The 20,790-nt window shown below is 56.0% G+C and overlaps 2 protein-coding genes across 3 annotated transcripts; both read right to left on the bottom strand.

Moving 5' to 3' along the window:
* Nucleotides 1–349: 349 nt before the first annotated feature.
* LOC124417284 (RING finger protein 222) lies at nt 350–1,909 on the bottom strand. The gene has a single exon (XM_046901943.1). The coding sequence runs from the start codon at nt 1,604–1,606 to the stop codon at nt 641–643; it is 966 nt and encodes a 321-aa protein (XP_046757899.1). The 5' UTR covers nt 1,607–1,909; the 3' UTR covers nt 350–640.
* Nucleotides 1,910–3,602: 1,693 nt separating this feature from the next.
* On the bottom strand, nt 3,603–20,787 carry NDOR1 (NADPH dependent diflavin oxidoreductase 1). Of its 2 annotated transcripts, XM_415553.7 has the most exons (15): nt 20,753–20,787; nt 19,734–19,868; nt 19,197–19,274; nt 18,606–18,703; nt 17,816–17,914; nt 17,281–17,382; nt 16,695–16,901; nt 14,216–14,337; nt 12,219–12,439; nt 11,737–11,844; nt 11,027–11,141; nt 10,242–10,388; nt 9,556–9,674; nt 6,915–7,009; nt 3,603–3,802 (listed from the first exon to the last, which is right to left on the bottom strand). In XM_415553.7, the coding sequence occupies exons 2-15, from the start codon at nt 19,866–19,868 to the stop codon at nt 3,658–3,660; spliced, it is 1,791 nt and encodes a 596-aa protein (XP_415553.5). In that variant the 5' UTR covers nt 20,753–20,787; the 3' UTR covers nt 3,603–3,657. The 2 variants fall into 2 exon arrangements, with proteins under 2 accessions (XP_415553.5, XP_040505123.1); XM_040649189.2 differs by lacking the exon at nt 6,915–7,009.
* Between the last annotated feature and the right edge of the window lie 3 nt (nt 20,788–20,790).

The raw sequence follows: 20,790 nt of genomic DNA, 5'->3' as shown, positions 1-20,790 counted from the left end.
GCACAGTGGTGTTTGCTCTCTTATCTCCATGCAGGGGGAGGTGAGAGGTGTGAGAAAGGCACCAGCGCAGGCTGGCACCATGCAGTGAGGCTAGAGGCTGTGGAGTGCTGGGGGGGCAGGTGCCCTCTGCCAGGGGGGTGGAGACCACTTTGTGTCCCCGTCCTCTCCTCGAGGCTCTGCTCAGCCCCCATGAGTGGTGTGGTGGATGCAGACCCTGCCTTGATGTTCCCTCTCAGGATGCCATGTGGCAGGGCCGGCACTCAGCACCCAGCACCCCCCACCGTGCCCATCCCCATCCAGCACCCAGCACCATGCCACCCTGCCAGGCACCAAACTCAGCTGGACCTCATCATGGTGCAAACACAATTTGTATTTTCAGTCCGTGCTGGGGAAACCCCAATCCATCTGTCCCAACCATACACAGCTCAGTCCTGCTCTGCCAGCAGAGCCCCTCCGGGGACATGTCCTCAGTGCGGGCAGGCAGAGCCCAGCTCCTGCCCCCATCCACCCGTCCCTTTGTGGCCATGGCATCACAGCACGCTGTGCCCCGCAGGACACGGGCGATGCCTGGCTCTGGGGCCGCCTCACCTGCTCAGGGCTCACCGGCAGCACTGCAGCCCCCAGGGACACAGCCCCAGAGCTACTTATCGAGGATGAGGAAGAGCAGCACCATCAGGACAATGGGGAGGAAGATGAGCAGCAAACTGAGCAGCTCGGCCACCAGCAGCAGGGCCAGCAGCAGGAGGTAGCAGCAGCGGCAGCGGCCCCGCAGCCGCCCCAGTGCACGGATGAGGCCGGGCGGGTAACGCACGCAGGGCAGGCAGCCGAACATGCGGCTGGTGTGGAAGCGCACCTGGAAGTGATGCTCCAGGGCACCGGCCAGGCCCGGGCGGCGGGGCGGTAGCGCAGGGGGCCGGGGGGCGGTCAGGGCTGTGGGCGGCCCAGGCTCAGCATGCAGCAGCAGCAGCTCCTCCTGCAGCTTGCAGATCTCCCACTCCAGCATCGGGGTCTTCTGGCGGCAGATGGGGCAGCGCACACGGCCAAACTCGGCGCCGTCGGCCGTGTCCATGATGGCACGCAGGCAGGCATGGCACAGCCCGTGGTTGCAGTTGAGCAGGGCTGCTTTGTGCTGCTCGTCATCGTAGGGTTCCGTGCAGATGGGGCACTCGTCCTCACTGCCCACTGGCGCGCAGCACAGCCCCGGCACTGTGCTCTCACTGCTCGCCATCTCACTGCCCTCAGCTGAGAGGCTCAAGGTGGAGCTGGAGGAGCTCTCCAGGCTGGGTGACCCCTCCGGGGGCAGCGGGCTCTCCCCACGGGGCAGCACAGGGTTGGATGCGGTGGAGGGACCCTGTCCATCTGCCAGGGCAGCACTGTGGCCAGGCGGCTCGTGGCAGCCGTGTAGGGGCGATTCTGCCACATCCTCAGCCACCGTCGGGCTCCCGTGACCGCAGGCTGTGCTGCGTGTCTCACTGCAGAGTGGGGGTGGCTCCTCAGGGCCCCCCAGTCCCCCAGGTTCATCCTGCTGCCCAGCAGGGTTGCTTTCAGCAGCTGTCTGTGTGCATTGGGGGCCAGGCCCCGGCTCCTCGCTTGCCAGCAGCTCCATGGACAGCTTCAGCCCCACTGCCAGGAGGGCTTCAGGGCGGCAGCACGGGATCCCCTCATCCCTCCAGCATGGCCTGGGGCCACGTGCCAGGTCAAACGCTCAGGAGCACCCGCAGCCCGGTGTGTCCCCATCACCCCCAGGGACAGAGCACCCCAACAGGAGCGTCCATCCACCGCCTCCTCCTCCTCCCCAGCACTGCCGCAGTACTGACCCACCACTGTCCGGAGAAATCCAGCGCAGCACGCGATGCCAGGCGCTCCCCACACGGCGCAGGGCTGGGACCGGCCCGGCTCTCACCAGTCTGGTTTGTCGGCTTCTGGAAGCCGCTCAAATGCAGGCGGCCTGGGGCAGGCGGCCATGGCTGCACCAATCAGCTATGTGGGAGCCAGGGAGGAGCTGGGCCCGTGGCCGCCTCTTCCCCTCACCCACGATTCACACCCCAGGGACCAACATGGAGCCCTGTGGCCAACACTCTCAGGGACATGGGCATGGCGCTGCCCCCAGCACAGCCCACCAGTATGGGCTCAACACTGCCCCAGTACGGCCCGCAGCACAGCACTGGTGCACAGCCCACACCATGGCTCCGTGTCCCCATCAACCCTTGCTGCCCGTGTAAGGTTTGGGAGGATTTAGCCATTAGGAGAGACAAGTTCATCCCTGTCCCCTGGGCTGGTCCCTGTGTTGGGACCCTCTCCCTGTTGAGGCCCTTCAGGCTGTTGTGACAGCACAAGGGGAAACTTCAAACTAAAAGAGGGGAGATTCAGACTGGACATAAGGAAGTTTTTCACACTCAGTGCGATAAGGCACTGCACAGGTTGCCCAGAGAGGAGGTGCTGCCCTGCCCCTGCAGATACCCAAAGTCAGGCTGGATGGGGCTCTGAGCACTGATGGAGCTGTGGGTGTCCCTGTGCACTGCAGGGAGTGGGAGCAGATGGCCCTCAAGCGTCCCTTCCAACTCGATTCTATGATTGATGGTGCCCATAGTGACTTGCAGGCATTGGAGGGGAGAGCACAGCCTGGAACATTGTCACTAGCACGGTGGCTGTCATGCAGCAGCTCTGTGCGGCTCTCCAGCCGTCCCCGGGGCACAGAGGAAATGCAGCAGGGTGGGGAGACCAAAAGCCGCCCTGCTTCCTCTCACCACAGCTCCAGCAATGCCCTGGAGCACCACACACCCGCGCTGGACCCCATGATCCCACGCGTGGGAGCGCGGCTGGGTCACAGGCACGGTGTGGCACCTCTGTCCCTTCCTGTCCCAGTCTGCTCCCAGGGATTGTCCCTGGCTCTGAGTCATCACAGCCTGGTCCCTAATTGCTATTTACACTGTGGCGTGGAGTTCAAGGAACTGGGTTAGGAAGATGGTGGCTCCGGTCCCAGTGGGGCATGAGCAAGGCTGGAGGCATGAGGGATGCCAGGGAAAGAGGGAAAGGGCTGGGGACTGCTGACATGCTTGGGCCTGGCTGGAGGCAGCTCACAGGCTTGGGCAGAGGATGGGTACAGCAGCTCATGGAATGGAAAACCATCAGGGGCACTCCAGGAACTGAGGGCTGAACCTCCTGTGCCTGTCCCTGCTGGCCTCGGCCACCAGAGACAGGGGGAACAGGTCTGTCAGGGCAGCCTCCCACTGCAGGCACTGCTGTTGACTAATGCTGGGTGGGGAGGCTGCCATGCAACAGCTCACTTCCTTTAGGTCCTACCACAAACAATGGCCACAGCCAAAACCGTAGCTACAGCAATGCCTGTGGGTGCTGCTGGCCCAGCGTGGGGATACTGTAAGCTGAGGACCCAAGAGGACAGCTTGGTGCCATGCAGGAGACAGCCAGTAGCCTCCCACTACAGAGACCCCTGGCCCTAAACTGGGGGCAGAGTGGGCACAGGGAGCCAGGCCTCACCCACAGCCTCAGGAGATTCCCCTGCCCTGGAATGGGGCTGGGTGAATGTATGCCCTCTGCCCTGGCTGGCATAACCTCAGCCCAAGGACAATGCCAGAGGAGAATTGTTCTGCTGGCTCCTTTATTCAGGCACAGCTCAGGTGGAGCAGGGAGCCAGGCTTACGACCAGGTTTCAGACTGGAAGCGCTGGGACCGTTCCAGGGCTGATAAATACTCTTCTGCTTCGGAGGGCGACAGGCCACCTTCCAGCTGCAGCACTGACTGCAGGGCTTCAGCCACCGCTGCTGGCATCTGCTTGGCATTCCTGGAAGAGAAAGCACGTGGTGTGACAGGGGGAGCAGGAAAACCAAGGCACATCCACCTCCCCCCTGCTCCAGTGAGGCAGCCAGACCCAGTGCCCCAGCACACTGCCTGCCTGCAGTGGGAACCTGCCTCACCCACAGTGTGGGCTCCCTGCCACCAGTAAATGACAGCTTCAGGACACAGCTGCACCACTCCCTAGAAAGCAGTGCCGTTACCCACACAGGGTTTCTAAGCACCAGCATCTGCAGGCAAAGATGTGCCCTCAGTACCCATTATGGAGCTGAGAGCATCACGGCTCAGTGTTCTCAGTTTTGGCTCCTGTATTTCCCCATCAGCATCATTAGAGAAGCACAGGGAACAGTCCCGAGTCATAATTTAACTGCAGGAGGGCAGGAAACGACCCTTTCATCTCAGGGAGGCATTCAAGGGGAGAGGTGTCTGATCCTGAGCTGGGCAGGACAACGGCTGCAAGGGAGCAGGATAAAGGCACTGCCGCCTCAGCCTCCTTCCAATAAAGCCAAAACATTTGTTTTGATGGTGGCAGTTACAATGGAAATCGCTTCAAACCTCAAAGTAAGAGAAATGGTGAAGTAAACACAAGCTCCTGTGTAAAAATACCCAAATAGGATTCAACGCTTCCAAGTGCAGTTATTTCTAAGGGGAAATAAGGAATTCAGGCTTTTTCCGGGAGTTTCATTTGATGAACTGTGTGACAAAAACATTCAATAAAAAACAAACTCCCAGGCAGCTTCAATTGGCATGAACACGTCCTCGCTGTTTCCCAAGAACCAGGGAGAATTCTGACTTGCCTTGAAGCTGATTAATGTCTCAAAATACACAGAAAGGAGGTCTTCTGTTTTTAGAAGAGTCGTACTGCTTCTGAGTCAGGCACTGATATGCGAGCACAAGATACTGGAACCGTGTCAGTGATGGAGAACATGCCAAATCTGTTGTCTGCAGGAGCAGAGACACCCTCAGCACATTGGCCCTGGGTTGGATAAGCTGGGCACAGCCAGCAAGGAGAGACAGCCCTGAGTCCACAGCTGCTCGCTTGGGGCTGAACCATGGGTCAAAACCCACCTATGCCAGTAGGTCCCGGAGCGACCCAACATTCATCCTCATGGCCTCTCCGAAATCCCACACCAGGAGCTACACAAGCTCCGTTCTATCCAAGATGTACAACTTTGGGAAAGAAATCAGACCCGAGCCCCACACCTGTGGGTTACAGGTCCCAGACAGCCCTGCAATGCAGGGAGGCACAGCAGAGCAGGCAGCACTGCCAGCACAGGAGCAATGAGGCAGCCAGTGGCCCTTCCTAGGTAGTAAACACAAATCTCATTCTCCCAGGAATGTAGTGAGGCCAGTCTCACCCTGCAAGGCACCAGGAAGTGCGAGACATGCAGGAAAGAGCCTCCTGCAATCACTGCTCGTGTCAACAGCAAGGCACAGTCATGGGGCTTGTCCTGCCTTCCAGGTCACAGGGGTGCAGAGCAAACGCCATTGCTTTTCTCTTGTCAGCTCGTGGAGCCCAAAGTCTTTCACAATGCTCTCACCTGGGTAGTCTCCTCCCTGCCCAAGCAGCACCAGAGCAGGGAGGTGAAAGGATTTGTCCAGAAAAAGAGCCACAGAGGCAGGAACAGAGCTACAGACACACCACCTCTGAATGCTCCCAGCTCCTGGACACCAGGTTTTGGCCACGGGTTGAGGATTTCCAAGCAGCTCAGGTGAAGCAGCTGGTAAGCAGCTGAGCTGTCCTAGAGAGGCAATCTCAGGTCCAAAGAGACAGTCAGTCCCAAAAGCGGCCGCTCAAGAGCCACAGCACAGGTGCAGCCCTGTCACATACTGCTTCAGGAGCCTCCCACCCACCCAAGCAGCAGAACTGCAGTTCTTTGGCCCAGTTTGACTGTGACCCTCTGGAGGAGAGCAGTGTGAAAAGATGAGAGGCTGTGCCACAGATGGATTTGCTGTGGGTCAGAGCTGAGGCAGCCCCCACTCAGGGGACACCAGCCTCAGGCGCTGGTGGTGGGATGAGGTTCAACAAGACCAAGTGCTGGGTCCTGCACTTTGGCCACAATAACCCCAGGCAACACTACAGGCTTGGGGCAGAGTGGCTGGAAGACTGTGTAGAGGAAATGGACTTGGGGGTGTTGATTGATGCTGGACTGAACATGAGCCAGCAGTGTGCCCAGGAGGCCAAGAAGGCCAATGGCATCCGGGCTTGTATCAGAAATAGTGTGGCCAGCAGGAGGAGGGAAGTAATTGTCCCCCTGTACTCAGCACTGGTGAGGCCGCACCTCGAGTACTGTGTCCAGTTTTGGGCCCCTCACTGTAAGAAAGACATGGAGGCCCTGGAGCGTGTCCAGAGGAGGGCAACAAAGCTGGTGAGGGGTCTGCAGCACAGGCCTTATGAGGAGCGGCTGAAGGAGCTGGGATTGTTCAGTCTGGAGAAGAGGAGGCTCAGAGGAGACCTTATTGCTCTCTATAACTACCTGAAGGGAGGTTGTAGTGAGCTGGGGGTCAGCCTCTTCTCTCGTGTGACAGTGATAGGACTAGAGGGAATGGCTTCAAGCTGCGCCAGGGAAGGTTCAGGCTGGACGTTAGGAAATACTACTTGTCTGAAAGGGTGGTCAGGCACTGGAATGGGCTCCCCAGAGAGGTGGTGGAGTCACCGACCCTGGTGGTGTTCAAGGAATGTTTGGATGTGGTGTTGAGGGACATGGTTTAATGAGAACCATTGGTGAAGGGCGAATGGTTGGACTGGATGATCCTGTGGGTCTTTTCCAACATCAGCGATTCTATGATTCTATGACAGCGGAGGGACGCGCACATGCAGTCAGCTGAAGCAACTTTACTATGGTGCCAGCTCTGCCTCACCTAAATGGAGTGCAGGGTAGGTAAGAAAAGGACCCTCAACCCGGGGCTTGCCGAGCAGGCTGCAAGGAGGGCAGGAACCAGCTGGTCCCTCTGTAGCAGCCATTGCAGCACCCCAAGACCTGCTGGGTGCAGGGTGTGATTGCTTTGGTGGCTGAGCCACAGGAAAGCCTCCAGGGAGCTGGAGAAGCAGCAATGCAAGGCCCCACTCCCCCTGGTCCCTGTGGGGAAACCTCACTCACCCAGCCAGGTAGATGTGAGCGCTCTGGCCATTCAGCAGCTCCCATAGCAGCTGTCCATTCTCCCGGATGCGATGCTGAACATACACCTTCTCCTCCTGCAGGAAACAGTGCTGAGCACACCAGCAGCACCAGTACCCACCCAGCCCTCAGTGCACGAAGAGACTGCTCTCATGGTCTGCTTGCAGGGCAGTGCAGCCCCTGTGGAGAATGGAGGGCACCAGGTGCTCATCCAAGCAGATCAATTCTTGCACAGGGCAGGAGAACTCCATGTGCATGTCAGTGCACTCCAACAGGTCAGAGGGAGGCAGGTGCAAGCAGCTGGAGCTTCAGTGGGGAAAGCCCTCCATATAGCCTCTAGATCCCTTGGTTGCTTCCTGCCTGCTGCCAGCTCCAGTGAACAGCCAAGGGTGCAGGGCTGTGAGCCCCATGAGGGCTCCTCTTCTCCCTGCATGTGCAGAGGAGGCCCCACAGCACCTCGTGTCAGGGCTGCTGTGGGGCAGAGAGCCTCTCCTGCACCTTTGGCTGCTGGTCCCAGTCCTGTCACCCAGTGGAGGTCTGGAACAGCTTGAAAAGGCAGGAAACCTGGAGGGAGTCCTACCCCCTGCCCCTTCACTGTGCTTAGAGACTGGGTGCAACAGGCTCTCAGCACAGTACAGACCAGCAGAGCAGAGTTCCTAAAGGGTTAATCCTCACCACTTCATGCATCCTGCCTACAGCTCTGGCGCCTGCCCAAAAGGAACTCCATTGCCAACGTGCTTGAACTCACTGCTGGCCCAGACAGCTCCTCCATGACAAAGGTGACACTGTGATGCAGACCAGGCCCTCTGCTGCGTGTCCCACCACGTTGGGCCCTGCAAAGGGGCGAGGTGAGCCACAGGCACAGCCTCCTCCCTCCACTGTAACACCTCCCATCCAGCTCTAAGGCAATAAAGGCTCCTGATGCATTTCAGGCTCCAGAGGTGTGTGTGGGAGCCTTGGCCCCATCCGTCCCAAGAGGTGTCACAGGGCACTCAGGTCCCGCACAGTGCCAGCAGCAGTAGTGCACAGGAGAGTCGAGTCACCTCTGGGCACAGCCCCACGGCTCTGACCCTCTACAGGAGGTGCAGGAGGTAAGTAAGCCCATTGCAAGCACCAAAACAGCCAGCCAGCAGCCCGACTTCAGCATAATTAACGTTAATCAGCTAAGTGCTGATAGAGGCTCTATCAATGAGGCCAGGGCTCTGAGCAGGTCGTTTATGGACCTACAGCTACCTAGAAACCAGAGCACCCAAGTGACAAACTCAGGTCACAGCGTCTCAGCTAAAGCCCAGGGCATCCTGCTGAGAATTAGCAACAGTCGCATTAGGAAGGGATCAATCTGCTCTGCAGGGCAGAAACGATGTGACAGAAGGTCGCTACAGAGGGAACCTTACAGAAGAAGAGGAAAATCCTGCTCAGCTATGGAGCATCCCAGCTCCTGTCAGGCTCTTTAAAAAGAAATTTTTTATGAATTAACATCTGTGGCATATGCTACAGCTGCAGGCACAGCAGCTCCACATCCCACTTAGCCGTGCTGCTGAGCAGGTCCCCCAGTGGAACTGCAGGGACACAGTGGCAGCAGAACCCAATCTGTTTTGTGCCACAAAATCTGCAAAGCTGGAGGGGCCAGGAGGAACACACTGCTGTAAGTCCTGGCCCTCCAGAGTCTGCAAGGGCAGGAAGAGTCTCTGGGGCTGCCCTCCAGATTTGGGGAGCTGTACGTCTCCCATCCACTGTGTGAGCCAATGGAAAAAAGGCAGAGTACTCATCCAAAAAGCCTCTGCTGTGCCACTCCTGTTAATCAAAGACTTGGAAGGCCTTCACAGAGGCATCCAACTCACGCTTTACAAGTGACCAGATAAAAGATGCTGGCTTAATGTCAGTGCATACACACAGCCAGGATAAAAGGACCGGCACAGCTAAGCTACCTAGGAACACCATTCTCACTGACCCTTTTTATCAGATATCTCTGTTTCAAAGCCAGTCTGAGTTTTGCATACTATCAAAGCATCGGGCAAGGCAGTCAAACAGTCCCAGCTCACTGAGCTACTCCTGCAACTCAAAAATCTTGCAGCCCAGAGAGGGGCTGAGGGAGAGTTGCCCACCAAAGGCACTGGCCGGGAAATAAGGGAGGTGTGGGGTGCTCTTCCATCTTGGGAGCTTCTGCCTACACTGCTGAGGCTCTGGGGAGCTGGCACAACGGCACCATGAAATGGGGCAGGAAGCCAAGCTATTCAGCTTCAGCTGGTGATCAGAGGGGACACAGTGGGGATGGCGGCATTCAACCAAGAAAGGTTATTGCCTGGTGACTTCCACCGCCTCCAAGAGGCCTGGGAGCTGCTCACGTGGTCCAGACAAACAAAGCTGGCTAACACCTTATCTGCTCTGGCACTTGCCAGCTCCATCTCAGTGACCTTTCCAGCTCAGCACAGCCAGCTGTGTCACAAATTGGCACCTGTGCTGCTGGTGGTAATCTTGGCCAGCACCCAGGTGGTGCAGGGCAGCGAGGTGATCATCGTGCCACCCCACCAGGTCCTTCACAGGCACAGGCAAAAACCCTGGCAGGCTCCCATCAGTGCTGCTGAGATGCTTCTGTGTACAACCTGCTCCTCCAAGAACTAACCTGGTCCCTGGAGAAGGCCGTGAAAAGCATCAGGAAGCCCTTTGTCACCAGCTCTTCCCACTCTGCTTGGCAGTAGAAGTCCTTGGATTTCTGGCGGCAGCCAAAGAACAAGCAGTTCCCTGCAGAGAGCAGATCAGAAGGGCTGTGCTGGGCGGACCAAATGCCCTGTGAGGGCCATCAGTACCCATGCAACTCAAAAACTGTGTGAGTGTGAATGCACATGACCTGTGACAACCAGAGGCTGGAAATGTGGGGCGTGGTGGGCAAGTAGGGCAGGGTGAGCCCCTGCAGGGCTCCCAGCTCCCCTCCACGAGCCTATCAGCAGCCTTCTGCAGAGATGCACAAGTGGGCCAGGACAATGACAATGGGACAAGGACAGAGGGAAAACTGCTTGTGCAGCAGCAGACAATCTCAGCAACCCAACTCCACTTGCAGGGAACCAAGAAAGAGGCATTTCAGAGCCCTGCCCTGCCCCAACAAGCAGCCTGGCAGCCCAGCCTGTGAATAACCACATAGCCGGCACACATCAGGCTCTCTCTGGTGCTGACCTCCCTCAGAGCCCAGCTTGCTTCCAACTACAGTAAAGCTCGAGCCTGTCCAAACCCACAGGAGCACCCAGTTCCTCATTCCTATATGCTGAACATAAACTTGCCAGCAGCAAGGGGCACCCCATGCTCACCCCTCACCTTTCTGCCCTTGTGCCACTCGCTCCTGTATAGCTGCTCGGAAAGGTGCCACCCCTGTGCCAGGGCCAATCATGATCACAGGAGTGTCGGGGTCAGCTGGGAACTTCATTCCTCCTTTCTTCACCCAAAGAGGTACCCGGACATCACCTGCAAAGCAAACAGACCAGTTAGCATCAGTTCAACATCACTGTGCCCGTAACACTGGATGCAGCATCAAACCCTTCCTTCCATGATGCTCCAGAGATATGGACTGTGTTTCACCTACCACTCTGCAGCAGGGAAACCACATGAGCTCATCACATTTACAAAAGGACCCAGCTTATGAGGTTTTATGGTTTGAGCATAAAAGCAGGACACACATTGGCTTTGCAGGGCAGGATGGTTATGGTCACAGGAAGGACCATCCTTCTCAGAGCTGCTGCAGTGAGGCTGGAGATGTCCAGCAATAAGAGCAATATCAGCTGCAGGAAGCCAGGAGCAGCCCTCAGCAAGAACTGCAGAGTGCACTGGAGCTGGGAGTAGGAGGGTCAAACAAGTGGGAGCAAATTGGGAGCTCACAGTGCTCAGGGCAAGCTTGGGGAGCACATCATGCTCCAAAGACAGGGAGCAGCGAGGAAGGCTGTGCATTTACCCTGTCCTGTTGGCAGTGGTGCTCCACTAACGGTTGAGACAACTCCAGCATGTTGCCAGCATGCAGGTTGCTGCCAGCTCCACCGGTTCTGTGCAATCCATGCTGTGCTCTGAAGCAAGCACACAGGGTCCTCACATAGTCCAAGTAATGTTACCTTGCTCTGGGTTGAGAGATGCCAACCACGTAGAGCAGAGACCACGGCGGGGCTTGCTGAGCCGCGTCTTGTACCGCACTACTGCCACGAGGATCTGGATCCGGCCAGGGTGAGCCTGTGTGCAGACAGGAGCCATGAGAACCAGGACACCCAGCACAGCTCAGCAAGGAGCACCCAATGCCTCCATCAGGAACAGAATCCATAGCCCAGCTCATACCAGGGCAACTCATTCCAGCCTGAAACAGCTGCTCAGGCACAGTATAGAGCAGGGTAAAAGGTTTTCCTAACGCAGCACAGCCATAAGAATGCTCTGTGCAGCTGGCAATGGTGACAGAGACAGTTCAAGCCAAGAGCCCTCCATGGAAAGCAAATGCCACCAGTGCTGAGGCTGACATCTGCCAAGCCATCGGGGCCGAGTCCCACCGCCACCTCCCGGCAGCAGCAGGAAGCAGCAGTACACCCTTCCCACAGCCAGGGACCTGCCAGCCCCCGGGGTACCACATCCCAGTGTTCCCTATGGCATCAGGGCCTGTACTGGGCAAGTCCCAGCACTTGCAAACACTTTAACCTGCAGTGGGGGTTCAGGTGGGCTGTGGATGTTCAAAGGGTCAGGCAGTGCAGCCTGAACACCGGTGGTGTGCTCAGCACCAGCAGTGCCCTGGCACTCAGTTCAGTGCCTGACATGAAGCAGAGAAGGGCTGAGCTCTTACCAGCATGGAGGAGGCGATAGAGAAGGCGCGGGGTCTGATGCGAGGGATGAGGTCCAGCAGGTATTCAGGTGGAATGGCAGATGTGGTGTGAGGGAAATCCCAGAGGGCCTGCAAAGCCACAGAGAGCAGAGCTGGTGCACCTCAGAAGGCAGCCTGCCTGCTTTTCTGGGGCACCAAAGGTTGTTCTCTAGCACTGCCACCCTCACCCAAAGGCCCCACAGCAGGAATTCTCTGAGTACCAATCTCCTTGTCCCACTGCCCTACCCTTGTCCCCAGGCTGCAACACAGAAACCACACAACAGAGCCCAAGAATTTGGAGCAGGTCTTAGCCTGCTTATTCCAAGGACGCTTGAGAAAATGAGTGAAGTAAATTAAATTCCTCAGTCGATGAATTACTGCTCATCATCTGTCTCCTCTGCCCTGGCTGCTTTATTTCCATGGCAGTCCTCAAGGATGGGTTTGCTGTGCTCCCCCAGGCCAACCTCAAGGGTGGTCCTGCGAGGCCGGTTGCAGTAGCTGTACAGCTCTTCCTGGCCCTGTGCAGAGCTGAACTCCTGCAGCTTCTCCCGCTCCAGCTCGTTCGTAGAGAAGTGGGACAAGAGCTCAAAGAAGGAGCGCCGTGGCACACAGGAGATGTCCAGGTAGTGGGTGACCAGGTGCCGGATGGTGCAGGGCTGCAGCAAGTGGGCAGGGAGGGCTGTGCCTGCAAGAGAGGCACCGGAGAGAGCTCAGGGCCAGCTCTGGCACTCCCCAGCCCTGCTGCATGAGGGCATCCACATGCTACAAGAAAGTCTAATGGAGCTGACTATACACCACCATTGCTGCTTCCCAACATATGCCCCCACTCCGTCCTTCTCTTCCCAGCTTGCTTTGCAAGCTCACATGCTTGCAACAGAGACCATCAGTGGTGCTGAGCACTCCCTTACTTTTTCTAAATACTTTTGGACAATGCCTTACCCATATGGTTCCCACCATGCCCACACACTGCAATGGAAATAACCAGCAGTGTCCTATGTACTAGGCCTGTCCTTGTCTCCTCCTTCTCTTACAAGCAACAAGCAGCTTGAATTTCTCTGGGGTTTGCTTCCCAGGCCCAAATCCCAGCACTGACAGACAGTCAAGAGATGGTGGGAGGAAGGCAGGACACATGGTCTTGAAGGAGCAATTACTGGCTAAAAAGTAGGGGTCTACTGCAACCTCTATGGGTACTCAGAACATCTCTGTGCAACAGCAGGTGGAGCGAAAGGAAAGATGAAAAGAGTTCCAGCCACTTCTACATAAAAGAGGACCACAGTATTGCTCTGCAAAATCTGGCATCTGACCAATCGAGCCAAACTGGTACTGAAGTGTATCACAGCATGACAGACTACTGAGAGGACAGGGATGCTCACATGCCAATCTGCAGGTGCACCAACCAGGATCTGTGATTCTTCACAAGAGGCAGATCCCCGCAGGTGGACTGAAATGCCAGGGCCCAACGCTGGGACATATCAGGATCAAGAGTGCTCAGAGATAGCAGGGATGGAGCTCTGGCATCTTGGAGACAGAGCACCTGTTCCCTGGCATGGTAGCTTGGACACTTCCTAGGCCACAGAAGCCCGTTAGAGGGTCCTCACAGCACTGTCTAGCTTCAGGTGGCATCAAGCAGAGGGGCTGGCAATTGCTCTGCATCCTTTGTAAGGTCCAGGACTTCTCCCTTCCTGCTGCTGACCACACCAAGCAGGCTGCAGAGGAGGATATCAAGGGATTCATGTGCTCTCCCTGTGTGGGCAAAAAGACTGTGATGCTGAAGATGTCTGCTGGGTTCTTTCAGTTCTGGAGGCAATCAGGAAAGAACAGAGCAAACCAAAGTACAGTTTAAAGTACAAAGGAAAGTCTTGGGGTGATGTTTTCCAGGAGATCTCATATTGACTTCCTGCCATCTTCAGTTCCTCAGACCAGGGAGATGATGAGCACTCATGGGAGACGAAAGAAGAGAAACCTCTCCTGGCACCATGCAGACTGCAGAGGCACAGCAATGCCTGGTGAGTGGGTGCCTTCAGGAGGATTTTCTGGTTGTTGGTGTCAGTCTGTGGCTGCAGAAGCACCTCCATCAGGACTCTGGGGTGCAGGCAGAGCCAGGGGACCTGCATGCCCCAGCAAAGAATCATAGGCATGGATGGAGGCAGAAGTGAGAGCAACCTGACTTGGGTCTTGGGCTGGCGAGTGTGCAGGATCTTTCACGCTCTGAGCTGATGAAGGCATAAGGCAACCCTGGTATCACTGGGTCCCTCCCATGAGCCATGCTGGCCCTAATGAAAGACCTACATGCATAGAGAGTTGGGAGAGAAGGAGAGCCCCAGCATTGCAAGGCAGGCAGATGTCCTGTATCAGCCAGCCACTCTCAAATCCTTATTTCCTTATTTACCAGATCTAAAGCAAAGGAAAAGCAGATCTCCAGGCTTGGCAGAGAGGTAAAGGAGTAGCCAGCAGCACCTACCAGGCTCTGTGGGCTTCAGCAAAAAGCATTTATCTGGATCCAGTCGAAGGAGCTGGCAGAACTGCTGCACATCTTCAGGGCAATTCTGGGGCTGGATCATCACCACGTCTCCAGCGCTGAACCTGCAGATGCAGCAGGACCTGCTAAGCATGGCCACAGGCAACTCTGCAGGCAGAGCACCATGACCCCAGCCAGCACCCACAACAGAGGAGAGGCCACAGCTCAGCCAAATTCCCAGTGCCACTAACACTAAACTCCCTAACCTGACAAGGCAGAGCTGGCCCACAAAGCAGGACCCACACTACTGTACATCACAGAATCAGAGAATGGCCTGGGTTGAAAAGGACCACAAAGATCATTGAGTTTCAACCCCCTGCTATGTATAGGATCACCAACCACCAGACCAGGCTGCCCAGAACCACATCCAGCCTGGCCTTGAATGCCTCCAGGGATAGGGCATCCACAACCTCCTTGGGCAACCTGTCTCAGTGTGTCACCACCCTCTGGGTGAAAAACTTCTTCCTAATATCCAACCTAAACCTCCCCTGTCCCAGTTTAAAAGCATTCCCCCTTGTCCTATTGCCATCCACCCTTGTAAACAGTCAATCCCCCTCCTGTTTATACACTCCCTTCAAGTACTGGAAGGCCACAATGAGGTCTCCCAGCAGCCTTCTCTTCTCCAAACTAAACAAGCCCAGTTCCCTCAACCTTTCCTCATAGGAGAGGTGCTCCAGCCCTCTGATCATCTTAGTTGCCCTCCTCTGGACCCACTCCAAGAGCTCCAAGTCCTTCCTGTACTGGGGGCCCCAGGCCTGCAGTATGCAGTACTGTAGTATACAGTACTGCAGATGGGGCCTCACAAGAGCTGAGTAGAGGGGCACAATCACCTCCCTCTCCCTGCTGGCCACCCCTTTTTTAATGCAGCCCAGAACACAGTTGGCCTTCTGGGCTGCAAGCGCACACTGCAGGCTCATGTCCAGCTTCTCATCTACCAGGACCCCCAAGTCCTTCTCCGCAGGGCTGCTCTCAAGGAGACCCTCCCCCAGTTTATGTAATTACCTGGGATTGCACCGACACAAGTGCAGCACCCTGCACTTGGCCTTAGTGAACCTCCTTAGGTTCCCATGGGCCCACTTCTCCAGCCTGTCCAGGTCCCTCTGGATGGCTTCCCTTCCTTCCAACGTATCGACTGCACCACTCAGCTTGGTGTCATCCGCAAACTTGCTGAGGGTGCACTCGGTGCCATCATCTGTGTCACTAATGAAGATGTTGAAGAGCACCAGTCCCAAGACCGACCCCTGAGGGACACTGACTGTGACCGGTCTCCACCCTGACACAGACCCACTGATCACAACCCTTTGGCTGCATCCAGCCAGCCAATTCCTAATCCACTGAACAGTCCTTCATCAAATCCACACTTCTCCAATTTAGAGAGAAGGATGTGGTGAGGGACCACGTGAAAGGCCTTGCAGAAGTCCAGGTAGATGACATCCACCGCCCTTCTCCCATCCACCAAAGCTGCCACTCCATCGTAGAAGGCCACCAGATTGGTCAGGTACAATCTGCCCTTGGTGAAGCCATGCTGGCTGTCTTGGATCACCTCTTTATCCCATATGTGCCCTAACACAGCTTCTAGGAGGATCTGCTCCATGATCTTTCCAGGCACAGAGGTGAGGCTCACCGACCTGTAGTTCCCCAGGTCTTCCTTTCCCCCTTTCTTAAAAATGGGAGTAATGTTTCCCTTTTTCCAGTCACCAGGGACTTCACCAGACAGACATGATTTTTCAAATATGATGGAGAGCGGCTCGGCAACCACATCAGCCATTTCTTTCAGAACCCTAGGATGGCTATCATCCGGCCCCATGGACTTATTCAATTTCATGAGGAGGACTCGGACTTGGTCCATCATTACAGTGGGACAGAAACCACTCCCCACACCCCCACCCAGAAGCTCGTGGTCCTGGCAGACACAAGAAGCCTGACCACCCGTGAAGACTGAGGCAAAGCACTCATTGAGTACCTCAGCTTTTTCCATGTCTGAGGAAGCCAGCTCCCCATTGCCTTTCATCAGAGGGGGAACACTCTCCTTGGCCCATCTCCTCCTGCCTACATACCTGTAGAACCCCTTCTTGTTATCTTTCACATCCCTCGCCAAGTTCAGCTCCATCTGCGCCTTGGCTTCCTAATCCTATCTCTACACACACAGACAACAGCCCTGTATTCCTCCCAGGATACACAACCCTGCTTCCACCTTCTATGCATTTCCCCCTTTTCTCTCAGTTTTAGCTGCAGGTCCTTGCACAGCCATGACGGTCACCTGCCTCCCCTGCTACATCCTCCTATGCCATGACTTTGTCATGGAGTGGGACAGACAGCACAGCAGGCTGCAGTATCAGGCATTACTGAAGAAGAACAGAGGGAATAAGGAATTCTGATTTCACACACAAAAAAAGCTTGGGGGAGTCAGAAAAACACTCACGTGATCCCTGATCCTGTGACATCAAACTCAATGAGCCGGACATCCTGGAAATGGGATTCGGCCGTGATGCGCTGGTTGGACACCATCCGGGCAGCAAAGGGATGTAGCTCAGAAGGAAGAGCCCTGGGTGGTGTTGGCTGGAGCAGGCTGCTGTCAGAGTGCAAGGAGTCCTCAGCCAGGTAGTGCAGGGTGTATCTAGGGGGCAGGCTGTGGGAATTGTAGCAATGCAGTCAGTGCAGTCATCTCCATGCCACAGCTTGTCCACTGCCTTAGCTTTACAGGGAGGCAGGGACACTCTGAAGTCTCCTACAACATCCACCACCCATCACCCCTGTCCCTTGGAGCTGGCTCATGGTAAGAGATCACAATGCAGCAATACTGTCAGGAGGAGATCTCAAAGATGTTGAAGCAAGCAGAGCAAAGTAAGCCCGTCTAGTGGGAGTAGTTAGGTCTTAGGAATGCTTGAGACATCAGTAGCTTTGTTGGGAGGTGTCTTGGCCTCCACCCTAGAAACATCTCTCCACCCCAGAGAACAGTCACAGAAGACATTTCGCACCAGCCATTTCCAGCAAGCCTCTACACTCACCATACATCAGGACTGATGACCTCGAGGCCAGGAGGGAGAGGATACAGGGCAAGGATCTTGTCCCATAAGGCTAGGAGCCACGGATCAACCACTGCATCTGGCCTGCAAGTGAGACACTGAGGTTGCAGCAGAGTTGTGCCTCTCTCATCATCCTTCCAAGACCCAGCAGTGCTACCCCTGCCATCCGCACTACTGTCAGAGCTCAGGGAAGCTGCAGTGCCACAGACAATTGTGGCTCTGTCCCCCTTGGTGGGTCTGACATTTCTTGGACAATGCTGGACCTGCCCTGGGACACAATCTCTGATGCTCTTTTGCAGCACAGGCACTCACCCCTTGCAGTTCTACAAGACCTAGACATACGCTGGGGGTCACGGGTTACCCCAGTGAAACAAGTGACCCCAGCCTCGGCACAGGAGAGACCTGAGCAGAGACCAGCATGCTCACACAGAGCAGGAGGCCACTAGCCATGTCTGGAGTGTGAGAGCAGTAGTGCAACACAGCCCCCCACCCCATCACCCCTCCATGAGGCTCTTACCCCAAGTCGTGCTGGTCATCTCCCAATGCAACTGGCAGCAGCGGGTTGCCCCCAAGCTGTAGCACCCGTTTGTACAGCTTCTTGGCAATAAAATTAAACCTAGGCAGAGAATAATCACAGCTGTGGAGGGCAGGGCTCTTCCAGCAGGACAACAGACACTGGCTACACAGGCCAGCATGTGCTGCGAGGCCTATGCCAGAGCCATGCCCGAGCCTATGCCATGCTTGCTCAGCCCTCTACTGTGGGACAGCTCAGAGATGCAGCAGCTGTTACTGCTTGTAAGGCCACACAGCTTGTGCCCAGCTTTGGAGAAGGGATTCCAAGGGGTCTGGTTTCCCTTCAGGTCAGCTTGGTCCCCAGAGGGAGAAACACTTCCCTCCCCATGGACCCTCATGGGAATAACATCTGGGAGAGAACTGAGACCTATAACTACATTTGATGTCTTCTGCTGGCTTGGTCCACTGAAATTTTTGTGACACAGGTTTTCCTGCAATTCAGAGAGCTGTGTGTCTGTAACAGCTGACCAGGAAACAATGTCTGCAATAATGCAGCAAAGTATCTGCTTGAAGAGGCTGGGAGGAAGAACACGGCAAAAGCCCAGCTCCTGGGGGTTAGAAGGGACAGAGACTGGTAGAGCAAGAATTTTGAAGACAGGTGGGAATTAGATTTTGCTTGAATTGCTGTTCTAGCGTCAGGCTCTGACTCTGCTTGCTCACTCCATTCCCCACCCTCTCACCCAAGCCGCAAGGAGCAGCTGTCGGGGCAGGCAAGGAGTGCAGGAGTTGCTTACTTGGGATAGGAGGAATCACCAAGGCCCAGCACGGCGTAGTCCATCTGGCAAAGGGAAGTAGGCGGCAGGTTCTTCCGGAACAGAAACCGCCAGAACATCTGCAAAGGACAGGGCCAGGAGTCACCCTGCTGTGCACAGATGCCTTCCCTGCCTGCTGGCACACACTCACAGCACTCCTTCAGCCCTCTGCTGAGTCCTGACGGAGGGGGGAGCACAGTCTTCTGCAGAAGTGACCCTGAAAGCAGCTATACTGGCAATGGGAGGGAGACAGTGCACTGTGAGCCCTCTGCACACCTGAGAATGTTACTTTGGCAGGGTCCCTCTTAGCTGCCAAAGCTGCTGAAATCTCACCAGCCTGCATTCCAGCAGTAACACAAGATGCTCCTTAGCCCTATGAAGGTTGGCAGTAGGGGACTATGGCTGAAGACAGTCTCTGGTGGGCCATTCTGACTAAGCCAACATCTGCTTTACACTGCATGCTGCCCCAGAAGTGTCCTCTCCCCCCCAAAAATAGCACTTAAGATACTTGGAGGAATGAATCAGATCAGTGGATCAGATACACAAAAGTAACATGGACAGAATATATCTTACCTTCATGTTGTCGGGTGGGTCACCCTGGCCAGTGGTTGCACAGACAAATACCACCAACAGCTCATTGATGAGGTTCGCCTGCAGGCAGAAACAAGCTTGGGAAGTGCATTCAGGACAGCAGCTTACAGATGTGCCTCACTGTCCAGGCCCAGCTGCTCTCATGGCATTGGGCTCACAGACAGACCACAGTCAGTATAAAACCCACAGTCCTACCCAGTACAGCCTCCTCTACAGGCACTGCAGCAGCATCTGCTGCCTGTGTGCTGACTGCAGCATCAGCTCCTTGGTGCTCTACCTTGCAGGAACACAAAGTATGGCTGAGCAACTGCCACCTAGCATGGACTCCCAAGTCATTGCTCAGTTTTCAGGTTTTCAGTTGAATTAAGCACGAACTGCCCTCAGGAAGGGCACAGAGCTGGGATCAGGCGAAATACATGTCACAGCAAGGACAGAAGATGTCTGAGCCCCAGAAATAGTGTTGGTGGGGGTGGAGTAAGCCCAGAACAGCCTGATGCAGCTCCCTGGCTGGCCACTCACCACGTCATAGCTGTCCAGAGCCTCCACTCTGCACTGGAAGTGCCGGCGCTTGGCTTCTCTGCCAATTCTTTCAGCTGTATCTTGAGCAGTCCCAGTTTGGCTGCCAAACAGAATAAGGAGTCTTCGTTCTGTCATCTGCAAGAAACAAACCCAAAGAAAACAGCAGGAGATGAGGCAGTGCTAGACCAGCTCTGGCCTGTGCGTCACACCAACAACTACCCTAGCTTCAAAGGAGTGCTGGCAGCCATGGGTTTGGGTGAAATTAGAGGGCTTGGCACAGCAAACAGCAAGCACGGGGACAGACATAACAGCTTGGTGAGAGTTGCACAATTCAAGGTGCCTGGGCTCTCTTTGTATCCCCAAACAGTGCTGAGTGAGTGACACCCTCTTCACTGCAGCACCCAGGTTTGCAGGAGCAGCAGGGACACTGCTGTTGCCCCATCAATGCTGACAATACAAAGGGAGAGTCCAGGGACAGAAATTCATATTCTGGCTCATTTTAACTTTCCTTACCACCTGTGCTCAGCATATGGGCCACCCTGTGCTCTTGATTTCAGCACATCTATCTCGGTGCCCTGAGCACCCAAACCCAGGCGGCCTGGGGGAGCACCCAAAGCCCGGTAACGCAGACATGTGTGATGGACGGCGACGCTTGCACTGCACGGCCACACAGCCGCCCCCCTCAGCAAGGCCCTTGGAACTCCCACCCCCAGGAAACCCGGCGTTCCCACGGGCAGCCTGTGCTGCTCCAGAACAGCCAAAAAAAGTCGAAAGGATTCAGTGTCCCCGTCACAGAGCAGCTCCTGCAGCATCAGCGGGCCTTCCCCCGCCCAGAGCGGAGCGCACCGGGGAACGGGACATCGGGCAGGAGAGGCCCGGTGGAAGGAAATACCCAAAAACACGGACACCGGGAGGGATGCTCAGGGGAAGGGAGGCACCCGGGGAAAGAGGTCAGCTGAAAAAGGAAACGCAGAGGCAGAGGGACACGAGGGACAACAACACAGCCGCACCACACTCACCGCGCACCATCCCACTCCGTCGCCACTTCCGGCGCAGC

This window comes from Gallus gallus, chromosome 17 (assembly GCF_016699485.2).
Source record: "Gallus gallus isolate bGalGal1 chromosome 17, bGalGal1.mat.broiler.GRCg7b, whole genome shotgun sequence".
NCBI lineage: Eukaryota > Metazoa > Chordata > Aves > Galliformes > Phasianidae > Gallus > Gallus gallus.
This window is presented reverse-complemented; position numbering and strand designations above follow the sequence as displayed.